This window comes from Phacochoerus africanus, chromosome 8 (genome assembly GCF_016906955.1).
Source record: "Phacochoerus africanus isolate WHEZ1 chromosome 8, ROS_Pafr_v1, whole genome shotgun sequence".
NCBI lineage: Eukaryota > Metazoa > Chordata > Mammalia > Artiodactyla > Suidae > Phacochoerus > Phacochoerus africanus.
The window spans coordinates 42591087-42607892 of NC_062551.1; the positions used below are offsets into that span (position 1 = coordinate 42591087).

At 46.8% G+C, this 16806-nt stretch overlaps 1 protein-coding gene across 1 annotated transcript; it reads left to right on the forward strand.

Annotated features, from left to right (window-relative positions):
- The first annotated feature begins 1007 nt into the window (after positions 1–1007).
- NUDT19 (nudix hydrolase 19) lies at positions 1008–11521 on the forward strand. The gene is made up of 3 exons (XM_047792360.1): positions 1008–1922; positions 9339–9546; positions 10806–11521. Exons 1-3 carry the CDS (start codon positions 1209–1211, stop codon positions 11009–11011), a joined length of 1128 nt encoding a protein of 375 aa, XP_047648316.1. The 5' UTR covers positions 1008–1208; the 3' UTR covers positions 11012–11521.
- The last annotated feature ends 5285 nt before the right edge of the window (positions 11522–16806 follow it).

Consider the following 16806-nt stretch of genomic DNA (forward strand, 5'->3'; position numbering starts at 1 on the left):
GAGTGCCACCACAGACTCTACAATAGACTGTGAAATGACTTTCTTGGAGCAGAAAGCCACGTGCAGTGAGAAAGCAGATAAGGGAAGGGTCCCCAGCTGGATGGATGAAAGTTGGCAGACTCCCCGTCCCACTCCCAATCTGCCAGCACACTCTGGGCTCCCTTGGTCTCTGTGTGTTTTTCTCAACATGTGGCCCTGTGTCCTGTTCCTGGGATTTACATCTTTAGAAAATGATGCCAACCAAAATCAGCCTAATGACAGGTGGTGCCATCTCTGGATTCACTCCCAGGAAATAACCCATATTGAAATGGTAGTCTGTCAATGAGGCTCAACGAGAGTGTATATTCATCCAAAAACATAACAAATGTGTGATCAAGTATAATAGCAGTTGTGGGAGAAACCATTGACAACTAAGGAGTTATAAAAGAGGAGATTGTTTTAAAAGGCTTTTTAACGCTTCTCTTGGAGGTGGAAGTATTACGTAAGCCACTACAAAGGTGAAGTAGAGAAAAATTTTCATCTTTAGGCTTGGATTAAAATTCTCCCACCAAAGTCGAAATTATCAGATGACCTAAGATGCTTAGGGTGGCCCTGGGTGTCCTGACAATAAAAGGTGTCCAGCACACCAGACAGGAACTTGTCTGAAGATTTAAGGATAACCTTTCACACTCAGGCTGTGCAGGAAGAAATGTATAATTTGGTGTCTGGTTCATCTATTAGCTTCTCATTGGTGGGGTTCATGGGAGACTGCAAAGCTCAGACATTTAGCCCCCGCACCCCACTCCTCAGCCAAAGGCTTTTGTCGACCGTTGGCTTAAAGGGGAGAGTCCTAGTTCTCAGGTTTGGCTCGGATAGGTGTCACCAAGCCTAGGTTTGCACTGCACTGTACCTCAACCCTAAGCATTCTGCTCTCGTTCCAAGCGTCTAGAACGGGGAAGACGCGGCCCTCCTAGCAGGCGGCTGTGACAGCCCTCGTCCCGCGAGAGCAGTCGGGAATAAGTGCACTCTGGGCGGTGCTTCCCACCGCCGGCACCACCCCTCCCCTCCCGGCAGGCGCGGGTGAGACAAAACAGCTCCGATTCACCGAACGCCCCGTGCGCGCTTCGCCGGGAGTTCAACCAGCGGGGCCCAGGCTTCGGTTCCCAAGTCGCTGTAAGCTCCGGCCACGCCAGAACCCAGAGCCCGGAAGCCGTGCGCCGCCGCACACCATGAGTCGCCCTCTGCGGCCGGGCGCAAGCAACTGGCGGCGGGCAGCCACTGTGGTGCTGGCGGCCGGCTGGCCGCGCTGGGTCCCTGCCGCCCCATCGCGGCCTCCGCTGCCCGCGGAGGGATTCCGGCTGCTGCTGCTGGAGCGCTCTGGAAAGCAAAACTTCCTTCCCGGGGCGCACGTCTTCCCGGGCGGGGTCATGGACGCGGCAGACCGCTCGTCCGACTGGCTGCGCCTTTTCGCGCCGCACCACTGGCCGCCCCGCTTCGGCCTCGGGCCCGCGCCGCCCCAGCGCGTCGTCTTCCCGGGGCTGTCAGACTCCCTGGCCAGAGCCGTCGATGGGGATGCGGGAGCGCTGCCGGATGACGTCGCCTTCCGCATCTGCGCCATTCGCGAGGCCTTCGAAGAGGCGGGGGTGCTGCTGCTGCGGCCCCGGGGCCCCCTGGCTGCAGAGCGGGAGCCGGGCCTCGCCCTCGCGCCGTCGCTGGACCTGGCTGACTGGCGCTCCCGCGTCCGCCGCGATGCGCAGCACTTCCTGCGCTTGTGCGCGCACCTCGACTGCACCCCGAACATCTGGGCGCTGCACAACTGGAGCGGTTGGTTCACGCCCTTCAGGAACTCCGACACCCTCCGCTTCGAGACCATGTTCTTCCTGTGCTGCCTGCGAGAGCCGCCCCAGGTCCTCTCGGACTCGGGGGAGATAGTGAACTGCCAGGTAGGGCGCCCTCCCGGCGTGCAGTGGGGGACCCACGGGAGCCTGAAAGTGACGACCCTGGCAGGGGGCCCAGGCCCACCATCAACATCCCAATAGGCCCGGCCCAGAGAGGTTAATTAGTTTGCTCAGTGCTAAACAGCCAGTAAGTGACTGAGAGGGCACGGAACCCAGGCGGTCATGCCCCCGGCCCAGCAGGTCAAAGCCATGACCTTGGCGAGCTGCTGTCTACCTTTACCGGCTCCACAGTCCTAGAGCCTCGACGATGTCTTCTCCCACGTGGTTTTCTCCCGGGGGTTGCCTTCAGAGATCCCAGCCACTGTGCTACCGCTGATCAGGCGCCAGGCTCCCGCCTAAGCACCTTACATGCATTAACTCCTCTCAACCGCACAGCAGTTTCTTTCCTCAGAGAACACAGTTGATATGATTTCAGTCGTTTAGGAAATAGCTTTCTTTATCCCTGGTAAATGTTCCTTATTCTGATATCTGAAGTTTGCTCCGTCTGGTACTAATGTAGCCACTCAGCCTTTCATTTGATTAGCGACAGCGTAGTATGTCTTCTTCCATTCTTTACCTTTAACCTATGTGTATCTTTATATATTTTGTGTGTGTGTGTGTGTGTCTTTTTGCCATTTCTTGGGCCGCTTCCCCGGCATATGGAGGTTTTGAGGCTAGGGATTGAATCAGAGCTGTAGCCACCGGCTTACACCAGAGGCACAGCAACGCAGGATCCGAGCCGTGTCTTCCACCTACACCACAGCTCACGGCATCACCTGATCCTTAACCCACTGAGCAAGGCCAGGGATCGAACCCTCAACTTCATGGTTCTTAGTCGGATTCGTTAACCGCTGAGCCTCAATGGGAACTCTGTAGCTTTGTATTTGAAGTATACGTCATGTAGGCAGCGTATAGTCTTGCTTTTAAAAAAATCGGCATGACAGTTCTTGTTTTGTTTTGTTTTTCTTCCTTTTCTTGCTTGCTTGCTTGCTTTTTAGGGCTGCCCCCGGGGCATATGCAAGCTTCCAGGCTAGAAGTGGAATCCCAGCTACAGTTGCAGGGGGCCTTTGCCACAGCCACAGCAACCCCAGATCCGAGCCTCCTTTGTTCCCCCTGCACCGCAGCTCACAGCAACACTGTTATCCAGCGACGGAACCTGTGTCCTCGTGGATACTAGTCAGTTTATAGTTATGCTATGCCACCACAGGAACTCCTGATTGTTTTTTCTTTACCTACATGTGCACCCTACTCTCAAGATGCCTTTTGGGTCATAATTCCTTGAAAGTTTGTTTGCTACTCTGTTTTTTTTTTTGTCTTTTTGCCATTTCTAGGGCCGCTCTTGCGGCATATGGAGGTTCCCAGGCTAGGGGTCTAATTGGAGCTGTAGCCGCCGGCCTACACCACAGCCACAGCAACACGGCATCCTTAACCCACTGAACGAGGCCAGGGACCAAACCCGAAACCTCATGGTTCCTAGTCGGATTTGTTAACCACTGCACCATGACGGGAACTCGTGGCATCTTGCTAGTAGTTTTTTAATCTGTCCCCTCCTTTTTTGCACAGTTTTTGTGGCGTCTTGCTAGTAGTTTTTTAATCTGTCCCCTCCTTTTTTGCACAGTTTTTCTTCTTTTCTCAACTTTTTTTTTTGGATTGAGTATTTTTAGAACTCTGTTTTATCTCCATTATTGTCTTATTAAGTATACTTCTTTGTAGTTGCTTTAGGGTTTTAAAGAAACTCTGCAATGCACTCTGATTGTTTTTGCTTTAAACAGTGTTAAAACTGTGAAAATGAAGGGTTTATGTTTACCTGCAGAGCTACCATTCTTAGCACTCTTCATTCCTTTGTGCGGATTTAAATCTACCTCTGCTATCTTTCTACCTAAAGAACTTCCTCTAATAGGTCTTATATTTCAGATCTTATGACAATGAATCTTCTAAATTTTATTTGAAAATATTTTACTTTGATTTTTGAAAGATATTTTGGCTGGGTATAGAATTTTAAATAGGTTAACAAGTTTTTTTAGATTCTTTTTTTTTTTTCTGGTCTTTTTAGGGCCATATCCGTGGCATACAGAGGTTCCCAGGCTAGGGGTCAAATCAGAGCCGTACCTGCTGGCCTACACCACAGACACAGTAACGCCAGATCTGAGCCTTGTTTGCGACCTAGACCACAGCTCATGACAATGCTGGATCCTTAACCCACTGAGCAAGGCCAGGGACTGAACCTGTGTCTTCATGGATGCTAGTCAGATTTGTCTTTGCTGAGCCACGATGGGAACTACTATATTCTTTTAAAAAAATTTTTTTCCAGAGTTCCCATCATGGCACAGCGGAAACAAATCCCACTAGGAACCATGAGGTTTTGGGTTCGATCGCTGGTCTCGCTCGGTGGGTTAAAGATTGGGTGTTGCTGTGGCTGTGGTACAGGCTGGCAGCTACAGCTCTGATTAGACCTCTAGGCTGGGAACCTCCATATGCCAAGGGTGCAGCCTGAAAATGACAAAAGACAAAAAAAAAAAATTTTCCCCATCCTGGTCTATCCCAGGAGTTCGAATATAGCTTCCTGTGCTATACAGTAGGACCTTATTATCTATCCATTCTAAATATAACAGTTTGCATCTATTAACCCCAAACTCCCAGTCCAGTCCATCATACTCCCTGCCCTCAGATTGACAGTTTTTTTTTGTCGTCCCCCCCCCCCCCCCCGTTCATACTTAAAGATGTTGCTTCATTATTTTCTGGTTTGTATAATCTTCTGTTGAGAAGTCTGCTTTTTTTTCTTCCAGTCTTATCGAGATATAATTAACATACAGTGGTGTATAAGTTTGAGGTGTTCTAAGGTGTGCAACATAATGATTTGACTTACATATATCATGACATGATTCCACAGTAAGTTTAGTGAACATCCATCATCTCATATACATTCAAAGTTAAAGAAAAAAAAACCCTGCTTTTAACTCTCAGTTCCTCTGTACATAATGTGCTCATGTTTTTGTTTTTGGTGTTTGTAGCTACTTTAAATATTTTCTCTTAATTATTGGTGTCAGTAATTTGATTAGGATGTGTATGCTTTACTTTTTGTTTTATTATTTAATTCTCTGTTTCTTCAAATATTGTTCACTTCCCCCTATTTTCTGGGACTCCAATTATGTGTATGTTGCACTGCCAAAATGTTCTCTGGATCACTGATGCCTTGTTCTTTTTTTTTCTTTTTTTCCAATCTTTTTTCCTGTCTGCTTTATTTTGAATAATTTATTGCTGTTTCCAGCTTTTCTCCTTTTTCTTTTTTGTCTTTTTTTTTAGGGCCCCATCTGCAGCATATGGAGGTTCCCAGGCTACAGGTTGAGTCGGAGCTGCAGCTGCTGGCCTGCACCACAGTCACTGCAACACGGAATCCGAGCCACGTCTTTGGCCTACACCACAGCTCACAGCAACGCCGGATCCTTGCCACTGAGTGAGGCCAGGGATTGAACCCATAGCCTCATGGGTCCTGGTTGGGTTCATTAACTGCTGAGCCATGACGGGAACTCCCTCCCTTTTCTTTTCTTTTTTTTTTTTGTCTTTTTTGCTATTTCTTGGGCCACTCCTGCGGCATATGGAGATTCCCAGGCTAGGGGTCCAAATGGAGCTGTAGCCACCGGCCTACACCAGAGCCACAGCAACTCGGGATTCGAGCCGTGTCTGCGACCTACACCACAGCTCACGGCAACCCCGGATCGTTAACCCACTGAGCAAGGGCAGGGACCGAACCCCGCAACCTTATGGTTCCTAGTCGGATTCGTTAACCACTGCGCCACGACGGGAACTCCTCCCTTTTCTTTTTCCTTTCTCTCTTTTCTTTTCTTTTTCTCTCTCTCTCTCTCACGTGTGCACATGTGTGTGTGTGCACGCTCTGTCTTCTTATTTTTTGCTGTTCCCATGGCATGCAAATGTTCTTGGGCCAGGGCAGGGATTGAACTTTCACCACAGCAAACCTGGGCCAAAGTAGTGACAACACAGGATCCTTGATCCACTGAACCAAGTTATTGCAAATCAACTTGCCTAATGAATTTTTTTTAAGTGGTTTTAGAGTCGGTCTGCAGAAGCCTTTATTCTAGGGCTAATTTAGTTGCATTTCTAAGATAGGACTCTTCTGGGGATCTCTACTGAATGAATGCCGCTTAAATTCAACAAGGCCTCTCCACAGTGGTTGGAGGGAATTTGAAAACTTCCTGGCCCTAGGTCAGCCCTGGGAGCTGTTAAAGTTCTCAAGTAATCGTTACTTTCTTAGGAATTATTTTTTTTCCAAGTGTCACATAGTTTCATCTTGTCCATGCATAGATTAGGGTTTAAAAGACTCTGGAGTTCCGATCATGGCGCAGTGGTTACCGAATCCAACTAGGAACCATGAGGTTGCAGGTTCAATCCCTGGCCTTGCTCAGTGGGTTAAGGTTACCGAATCCAACTAGGAACCATGAGGTTGCAGGTTCAATCCCTGGCCTTGTTCAGTGGGTTAAGGATCCGGCGTTGCCATGAGCTGTGGTGTAGGTTGCAGATGCAGCTCGGATTCCATGTTGCTGTGGCCCTGGCGTAGGCTGGCAGCTACAGCTCTGATTAGACCCCTAGCCTGGGAACCTCCATATGCTGTAGGAGCGGCCCTAGAAAAAAAGACCAAAAAAAAAAAAAAAAACTCATGGGCACCCTCTACGTGTTTAGATCCCTCTTAGGTACATTGCCTTCCTAGGCTGTGATCTCAGTCTCCCCAACTCAGTAAGCATCCTATACTCTGACTCGGTTCTCCATCTTTGTGTTGCAATCTGGGAATTAGCCTTAGGCAGAAAGTGTGGGCATTGTTGGAGGTCACCTCACTTGCTTTTCTCCTCTCACCTATTATAATTCTGCATTTTTCAACCTCTGAAAACAGTGGTTTCGTAAAGTTTGTCCGCTTCTCTGTTGTTTACATATGTTGAGGGAGGGTAATTCTAGCACTCATGGCTGAAACAATTCTTTTTTTTTGTTTGGTTTTTTTTTTGTTTGGTTTTTTGTCTTTTTAGAGCTACACCCATGGCATACTAAAGTTCCTGGGCTAGGGGTTGAATCAGAGCTACAGCTGCCGGCCTACACCCCATCCCCAGAAGCTCGGGATCTGAGCCGCGTCTGCAACCTACACCACAGCTCATGGCAACGACGGATCCGTACCTCACTGAGTGAAGGACGGATTGAACCTTTGTCCTCATGGATGCCAGTCAGATGCATTTCCACTGAGCCACGATAGGAAACAGTTCTTAACCTGAAACAGTCCTTAACCTGTTCTAGGCAGGTGGTTCTCAGCAGGGGATGATTTACTGCATGCCATCCTCAGGAATGTTTGGCAACGTCTGGAGACATTGCTGGTTGTCACAGCTCAGGGACTTCTACTGGCTTCTATTGGGTAGAGCCCAGGGATGCTGCTAAATATGTTTCAGTGCATGGGACAACCGCCTACAGCAAAGACATATCTGGCCTAAGACGTTAGTACCGCTGAGGTTCCGAAACTGAAGGGAAACAGTGGAATATTATTAATTTTTTTTTGTCTTTTTTAGGACCACACCCAAGGCATATGGAGGTTCCCAGGCTAGGGGTCTAATCGGAGCTGTAGCCGCCAGCCTACGCCAGAGCCACAGCAACCCGGGATCCGAGCCGCATTTGCGACCTACACCACAGCTCATGGCAATGCCAGATCCTTAACCCACTGAGCGAGGCCAGGGATCGAACCCACAACCTCGTGGTTCCTAGTCAGATTCATTAACCACTGAGCCACCACTGGAACTCCTCGTTTTAAGTTATTTTAACCTATGGTCTGGACTAACTTGAACAGGTTGAATTGAGTAAATGCCTATATTGTGTAACCTTTTATCTTGACTGTTACCACTGAACTCATGTGGAATTGATGAAGCAGTGTGCTCTGTCCGTACCATAGACATTGGTTGGTCTAGTTCGAAATGTAGGCTTAGCCAACTTCAGAAGAATCTAGGGGGCTTGTTAAACATAGATTGCCAGGCTCTGTGGATTGAAGATGAAACAGGTTTCTCAGGGGATGTTTAAGCACACTCAAGTTTGTCAGCCTTTAGCCTGTGGTTGTTTAAGGCAATCACTTTCAACTCCCTGGTTTTGAGATGTGAGAATCTGTTTCCCCAGTATAAATGGATATTTTAATAAACCAGTTAAGACCTTTTGGGGTTATTCCATATTTGTGGAATCAGCTCTTTTTATCTAAATGTGTATGGAAGGAAGGCTTGGGAAAGAGGGCAGATCACAGCAGTGAGGCCACTTAAGTTAAATGGGTAAATGCTGTCTGGCTGGCATCCTGGTGTTTCTACACTCCTAGGACTATAGACTGAGTCATGCCTCTTGACCTTCCTGAAAGCTTTTTTTTTTAGGGCTGCACCTGCCGCATATGGAGGTTCCCTGGCTAGGGGTCCAATTGGAGCTACTGCCACCAGCCTACACCACAGCCACAGCAACTTGGGATCCGAATCATGTCTGCGACCTACACGATAGCTCATGGCGATGCTGGATCCTTAACCCACTGAGCAAGGCCAGGTATCGATCCTGCGTCCTCATGGATACTAGTCAGATTCGTTTCTGCTGAGCCACAATGGCACCTCCCTGAAAGCTTCTTTTGCTCCTGACTCTTCATTGTAACATATGGCGCACATCATGCTATGTTTTGTTTGCCGAAGGCCCTGTTAGGGCCCTAGAGAGTTCTGTCTTGTCCACCAGCACATCCCCAGGGCTTAGCCAAGGCACGCATTTATGGGAGGAATGACTCTTCTCTGTCTGCTGTCATGAGTTTATACTTCAGAATGTTCCTTCGGGAGTGACCAGAACCACTTTGCCTTTTTAGCATCTCCTGCCTTTTCTGCTGAACAGCTCTCCCAGGTTAACTTGGGGTGATCTATCCTGGTTTACTTACTAGTTCTCAGGATTAGTATCTAAGTAATCAAACTCTGAAGGGGATCAACCCAGCCTTCTTCACCAAATCTTTTCATAGGGTCTCGGAGGAATCTAGCAGGGCACATCAATGAATGAATTTTTCATCTTCAGTTAGATCTTAGTTACGGATCTAAGGACCTCAGGTCTTGGAGTTCCCGTCGTGGTGCAGTGGAAACGAATCCGACTAGGAACCATGAGGTTGCGGGTTTGATCCCTGGCCTCGCTCAGTGGGTTAAGGATCCGGTGTTGCCATGAGCTGTGGTGTAGGTCACAGATGCGGCTCAGATCTCATGTGGCTGTGGCTCTGGTGTAGGCCAGCGGCTACAGCTCTCATTAGACCCCTAGCCTGGGAACCTCCATATGCCGCTGGTGTGGCCCTGAAAAGACAGAAAAAAAAAAAAAAAAAAGATCTCAGATCTTGCATTGTCTATGGGACAAACCTCAGGAAACTACCTTTGTCTTCCACAGTGGTTATCTCCGTTAGAGGCAACTGAAAGTTTCCTGTCAGAGAAGGTTTGGTTTGCACCCCCACAGTTCTACGAAATAAGAAGACTAGAAAACTTCAGCTCTCTCTCTGACTTGCACAGATTTTGTGTGGATCGTGAATTAGAAGGGGCAGAAAGTTGGCTGTCCATCTTGTTAATAACTGCTGATACGTTGATCCAGCTTTTACCAGGTAAATCAGCCAAGCGTCTCGTTTCTGTTTGTAGTCACACTCTTAATGCTCTGGGCTGTGTGGCACAATTGCCACCGCCCCCTCCCTGCATCATGAATTACAGTCTTGTGTTTTACATACTACAGAGGTATTTGTCAAATAAGGTCAAGATCTGTAAGATCCATTGTATTAATTATAACCAGGAATTCTGGATAGATTGCTTTATTTACTTATGTCTTTTTTTTTTTTTTTAGGCCACACCCACAGCATATGGAAATGAACAGGCCAGGGGTTGAATCGGAGCTATAGCTGCCAGCCTACACCACAGCCACTCCAGATTGAGTCATGTCTGCGACCTACACCATAGCTCATGGTCATGATGGGTCCCCGACCCACTGAGCCAGGCCAGGGATTGAACCCATGTCCTCGTGGATCTTGGTCAAGTTCATTCCCACTGAGCCACAACGGGAACTCCTGGATACTTTACATTATACACACTTAGGTAAATATGTTTCCTTGATATTGCCAACTTTCTCATATATTCTCCCACTTTTTTACATTTTAATTTTGAATTATGAAAACTTGTATATTGTAAACTTTTGGATTAAAAGAGAGTTTGTCAGAGTTCCTGTTGTGCTGCAGTGGAAACGAATCTGACTAGGAACCATGAGATTGCAGGTTCGATCCCTGGCCTCGCTCAATGGATTAAGGATCCGGCGTTTCCATGAGCTGTGGTGTAGGTCACAGATGCGGCTTGGATCCAGTGTTGCTATGGCTGCGGTGTAGGCTGGGAGCTACAGTTCTGATTCGACCTCTAGCCTGGGAACTTCCATATGCCGCGGGTGTGGCCCTTAAAAAAAAAAAAAAATTAAGGTAAGCTCCTAAAATTTGGATTCTTTTTTTTTTTTTTGGTCTTTTTGCTATTTCTTTGGGCCGCTTCTGCAGCATATGGAGGCTCCCAGGCTAGGAGCTGTAGCCACCGGCCTACGCCAGAGCCACAGCAACGCATGATCCAAGCCGCGTCTGCAACCTACACCACAGCTCACGGCAACGCCGGATCGTTAACCCACTGAGAAAGGGCAGGGACCGAACCCGCAACTTCATGGTTCCTAGTCGGATTCGTTAACCACTGCGCCATGACGGGAACTCCAAATTTGGATTCTTTAACAACTATCTCAGTTCCAAACACATGAAGTAGATACAAATAAACACTGATTGAAATGTCACTAATATATTGGAAGGTTTTCTAAAATAACAGGAATTAAAATATTATTTTTCAGGAGATGAGATGTATGTCGAAGATGCACACTATTTAGAAAATACTCTGGTCACTGAAAAAAAGAGTGAAGACATCACTAAGGAGGGCAAGAGATGGCACCGGATAGTGATCAATGGCTGGCATGATTACGACATCCATGTGACCGTTCAGTCAAAATATAAACACATTTATCCCAAGAGCTTCGTAGCAAGTAAGAGCCGTTTGTAGAGCACTCCTTCCTTGGAGTGCTGATGAAAACAGGGTTGACTAGCTCGGCTTGGAACTCCAGGAGCTTCGTGCCTATAGAATTCTACAACAGTCCTGCAGATTTCAAGTGTGTTGTGGAGCGCTTTGTCTCACTCATTAATCCTTACAGCATCGCATGAGTCAAAGTATTAATGACCTTGTTACCAAAATGAGAAAAGACATTTACAAGGGCTTCTACTTGTGAACTCTTTTATAATCGAGAGTGTAAATAAGATGGATGAACACTTTGCTTGCTGTGCCAGGAGATTGATCCACAAATTCCTTGGACTTTCTGTTGGAATTCAGGGTGTCTGATTAGAACGATGGCGAACAGTACACGAAGATGACCTTCATGTGACAGTGTCTTTTTTTTTTAAATGATTTCAGCTTGATGATTAAAATACAGCATGAGTTATTAGGTTTACCAAATTGGAAATTATTTTAGTGACCATTTTAAAGAAATACGCCATAATAAAAGCATAATTATTTTTACCTTGGAGTGTGCATTAATGGACTACAAAGAGATTGGAAAGATGTAGAACTATTCATCATTTAATGGTACTTTTTAATGATACTTATTTTCAGGTTTTGGGTTATTTTTTTGTTTGTTTGGTTTTTTGTCTTTTTAGGGCTGCACCTGTGGCATATGGAGGTTTCCAGGCTAGAGTTCAAATCAGAGCTGTAGCGCCGGCCTACAGCACAGTCACAGCAGCTCGGGGATCTGAGCCACGTCTTCGACCTACACAACAGCTCACAGGGCTATGCCAGATCCTTAACCCACTGAGCAAGCCCAGGGATCGAACCTGCATCCTCATGGATGCTGGTCAGATTCGTTTCCACAGAGCCAGGACGGGAACTCCTATTTTCAGAATTTTTAATATGGGTAATCTTTTCACCTCCTGTTAAAAGTAATGATGTTTACTGATTAAAGGTGGGAGATGCTTAAGACACCAATTGTATTTCAAATCTTTGTATTATGAATTATACAGTGCATTTCATTTTTCATGAAATGTACTGGGTTTTCCTATCTATAACATAGAGGTCTTGATAAGTAAAGTTTAATCCTGATTAGAGGAACACATCTAGATCAGTGGTCTCAACTCAGGCACTTTTGCCCTTCAGGGCCCTCTGGCAATGTCTGGAAGCATTTTTGGTTGTTAGAATTGAGTGTGAGCTTCTACTGCCATCTAGTGGAGGAGGCCAGGGGTGCAGTTTAATATCCTACAAGGCACAGGACAGCCACCCAGCACAAAGAATTATCTAGGCAAGGCTGAGAAACTCTGATCTAGAGTAAAATCTGTTTTCTTCAGCAAATGGTTCTACTGTGTAAGTCTGGAGAGCTGCAGATACTGTTCGAATTCCATCTGGCTTCTGAATCTATAGAGGTTCTCTTCAGTGCCTTTGGCCTTGGGCATCCTCTCCTTCCACCCTCAGAGAAAACAATGTTCCAGCTGGAAGAGACCTCAGTGAACACCAGGATTTTGCTGATGAGAAAACTGAGAGACAGAATCACGCAGCTAGTTAGTGCCACAGCCAAGAGTAGAACCACGTGTTTCTTTTTCTAACACGTGGTACCTGTTGCCTGTCACCAAAAGCAGAGATGTGAACATGTCTGCCTGTCACATCTTGGTATGATGGTCACCAAGGAAACCACAACACAGCCAAGCATTGGATGGAGAGCAGGAGTTCCCCTTGTGGCTCAGTGGTTAACGAACCCCACTAGCAACCATGAGGATACAGGTTCAATCCCTGGCCTCGCTCAGTGGGTTAAGGATCCGGTATTGCTGTGAGCAGTGGTGTAAGTTGCAGACACTGCTCAGATCCCGCGTGGCTGCGGCTGTGGCTGTAGTGTAGGCTGGGGGCTGCAGCTCTGATTTGACCCCTTGCCTGGGAACCTCCGTATGCCATGGGTGCAGCCCTAAAAAGACAAAAGACAAAAAAAAAAAAAAAAAAAAGGCAGCGCAGGATCAACTTCTAAACGACCTGAGAGAGAATTCAAAATTGACGGACTTCCGTCTTGGCTCATTGGAAATGTATCCAGCTAGTATCCCTGAGGATGTGGGTTTGATCCCTGTCCTCACTCAGCGGGTTAAGGATCCTGTGTTGCCATGAGCTGTAGAGGAGGTTGCAGATGTGGCTCGGATCCTGCATTGCTATGGTTGTAGCTCTGATTCAACCTCTAGCCTGGGAACTTCCATGTGCTGCCAGTGCGGCCCTAAAAAGCAGGAAAAAACAAAAAAACAAAAAAAACTGAGCTGGTGTCAGTATCTCAGTATCCTTAGGCTGATATGTCCTTGTTCTCACAGTTCTTTGTTTTCTTTTCTTTCTTTTTTTTTATTTTCCTTTTTTCTTTTTCTTTTTTCTTTCTTTTTTTTTTTTTTTTTTGTCTTTTCAAGGCTGCACCCACGGCAAATGGAGGTTCCCAGGCCAGATCCGAGCCGCGTCTGTGACCTACACCACAGCTCATGGCAGGGCCGGATCCTTAACCCACTGAGCGAGGCCAGGGATGGAACCCGCAACCTCATGGTTTCTAATTGGATTCGTTTCTGCTGCAACACAACAGGAACTCCTCACAGTTCTTTGTTAATAAAAATATAACGTGGGAGATAGAGTAAGGACTTGAAGGGAAGGAGACTTCTCTTCTGAGGGATAGGTTCAGGGAGGAGCTCTCGTATACGGGCATTTGTAGGTCACATCTTTAAAGACAAGTTGCTTGCCCTTCACTTTCTCTTTTCCCTTCTCACTGGCTGGAAACGGTAGCAACCAAAGCCACCTGGACACAGAGACAGAAGCCAGGTTTTTTTTTTGTTTTTCTGCTTTTTTTTTTTTTTTTTTTTGTCTTTTTGCCTTCGCTAGGGCCGCTCCCATGGCATATGGAGGTTCCCAGGCTAGGGGTCGAATCGGAGCTGTAGCCACTGGCCTACACCACGGCCACAGCAACGCGGGATCCAAGCCACATCTGCAACCTACACCACAGCTCTCGGCAACGCCGGATCCTTAACCCACTGAGCAAGGCCAGGGATCAAAACTGCAACCTCATGGTTCCTAGTTGGATTCATTAACCACTGAGCCACGATGGGAACTCCCTGAAGCCAAAAATCTTAGTCATTCATGATTCCCCCCTTTCCTTCATTCCTGTATCCAAGTGACTAGTGAGTCGTATTGATCCATTATGCACAATTATCTTGATTTCCCACCTTCCCACCTTTGCAGGGCTATCACCTTAGCCTGAGCCACAGCTGTCTCTCACTTAGCCAATGGTAACAGCCAGTTTCTCCATTTTCCTTTTTTTCTTTTTATAATGATTTTTTTTTTCCATGATAGCTGGTTTACAGTGTTCTGTCAATTTTCTACTGTACAGCAAGGTGACCCTGTTGCACATACATGTATAGATTCTTTTTTCTCACATTATCATGCTCCATCCTAAGTGACTAGACATAGTTCCCAGGGCCACACAGCAGGATCTCATTGCTTATCCATTCCAACAGCAATCGTTTGCATCTATGAACCCCAAGCTCCCAGTCCCTCCCCCTCCCCAGTTTCTCCATTTTCAGTCTTCCCCTCACAGTGCATTTCCCCTGGAAAAGTGAACTTCATAGCTCACGGCAATGCCAGATCCATAACCCACTGAGCAAGGCCAGGGATCGAATCTGCATCCTCATGGATGCTAGTCAGATTTTTTAATCGCTGAGCCACGATGGAAACTCCAGAATAAAATTTTCTTAAGCCAAAGGAAAATGTTGTTTTCAGATAAAAAAATTCCTGCTATGGTCAAAGGAAAAATAAAACTTGTTCAATACCTGGATGACATTTTGAATGTCAGACAGAATGCATAAGATTTTTCAGGAAGAAAGAGAATACCCACAAAGTCACAAAATCAAGTTTTTCTTGTTTTGTTTTTGTCTTTTTAGGGCTACACCTGCAGCATATGGAAGTTCCCAGGCTAGAGGTCAAATCAGAGCTGCAGCTGCTGGCCTTTGCCTACACCACAGCAATGCCGCATCCAAGTCACGTCCGTGACCTACACCACAGCTCACGGCAATGCTGGATCCAAGGATCCTTAACCCACTGAGTGAGGCCAGGGGTTGAACCCGAGTCCTCATGGATACTAGTTGGGTTCATTACCACTAGGCCACTACAGGAACTCCCAAAATGTTTTAAAGTGAAGACCACAGCCACACATAGGTATTGTGTGAGGGCTGACAGTGAGGTCATTGACACAAGGGCCTTGATTAAGGTATCTTAATGATGTTAAGATGTGATGTTACAGCCTTTTGATCATGATCCCAAGCGAAAAAAAAAAAAAAAAAGAGTTCCCACTGTGGTGTGGTGGAAACAAATCTGACTAGTAACCATGAGGTTGGGGGTTTGATCTCTGGCCTCGCTCAGTGGGTTAAGGATCCAGTGTTGCCGTCAGCTTTGGTGTAGGTTGCAGATGCAGCCTGGATCTGGCATTGCTGTAGCTGTGGTGTAGGTCGGCAGCTGTAGCTCCAATTCAACTCCTAGCCTGGGAACTTCCATATGCCACAAGTGCGGCCCTAAAAAGCAAAAAAATGAAAAAAAAAAGCCCCCAAATTGAAAAAAAAAAAGTGCTTCCCACTATTTGGGGGGAGGGGGGACAGGTACAGATATGGACTCCTTGCAGCCTCAAGGAGGCTAGAGCCCCATGCAGTGAGCTCCCATTGCAGCAGTCTGGACTCTTTTTTTTTTTGTCTTTTTGCCTTTTCTAGGGCCGCTCCCACGGCATATGGAGATTCCCAGGCTAGGGGTCTAATCAGAGCTGTAGCCACCAGCCTACGTCAGAGCCACAGCAACGAGGGATCCGAGGTGCATCTGCAACCTACACCACAGCTCATGGCAACGCCAGATCCTTAACCCACTGAGCGAGGCCAGGGATCAAACTCAAAACTCATGGTTCCTAGTCAGATTTGTTAACCACTGAGCCACAACGGGAACTCCATCCTTTTTTTTTTTTTTTTCCTTTTTTTCAATGCCTGTACTCTTGGCATATGGAAGTTCCCGGGCCAGGGATTGAATCCCGGCTCCAGCTGTAACCTAAGCTGCAGCTGGCAACACCAGATCCTTTTTAACCACACTGCCCTGGGCTGGGGATCAACTCTTGCTGCTACAGCAACCTGAGCCAATGCAGTTAGATTCTTAATCCACTTTGCCACAGTGGGAACTCCAGTCTTGACTCTTTATCCCAGTGTGATATATATTTTCATTTTCTGTGAGCCATGCTGTGAAAAAGTTTGAGAAACACCATATTGTAGCATGGCATCTAGTCAAAGGAAAAAGAAGTGTTGACCCCACACTAAGAACTAGGAGAGGGCTGTACTCTGCATGTTCTCTGGGGCTTAGAAACTGCTTCGGGGGCCTCCTGTTTAAATCTGCCTGAGTTGTTTCCCATTTTTTTTTTTTTTTTTGACAAGCTCTGGAGCTTTCAGGTGATTTGGCCTTGGCAGATGTCTGCCTGGGGATGAGGCTTGGTTAATCCAATTCAGTAACAGGTGAACCTCCTGTACTTTAAGCTGTATTTTCCCCCAGTGGGTAGTCAACACAGATCTCCTCTCCAACCTTCCTGCCTGAGACTTTACGCACATGTTTGCTGGACCTTGTGAAAGCAAACAATTTAAGACTGGATACTTATGTGAACATTGTTTCCCAAATATATAACCTCACGATTGCAATGCTCTAAACTGATGCATTTTTGGTGCCATCTTCTTGGCTCCTTTATTAGCAAATTAACATTTTGCCAGGAGCTTAAGACATTTTTT

Excerpts from the sequence above, each read along its gene's own strand:
- NUDT19 (XM_047792360.1), top strand. The coding sequence starts at position 1,209 with ATGAGTCGCCCTCTGCGGCCGGGCGCAAGCAACTGGCGGCGGGCAGCC. Across the intron at positions 1,923-9,338 it reads GGGAGATAGTGAACTGCCAG|TGGTTATCTCCGTTAGAGGC; the intron begins GTAGGGCGCCCT and ends TGTCTTCCACAG. Across the intron at positions 9,547-10,805 it reads GTTGATCCAGCTTTTACCAG|GAGATGAGATGTATGTCGAA; the intron begins GTAAATCAGCCA and ends ATTATTTTTCAG.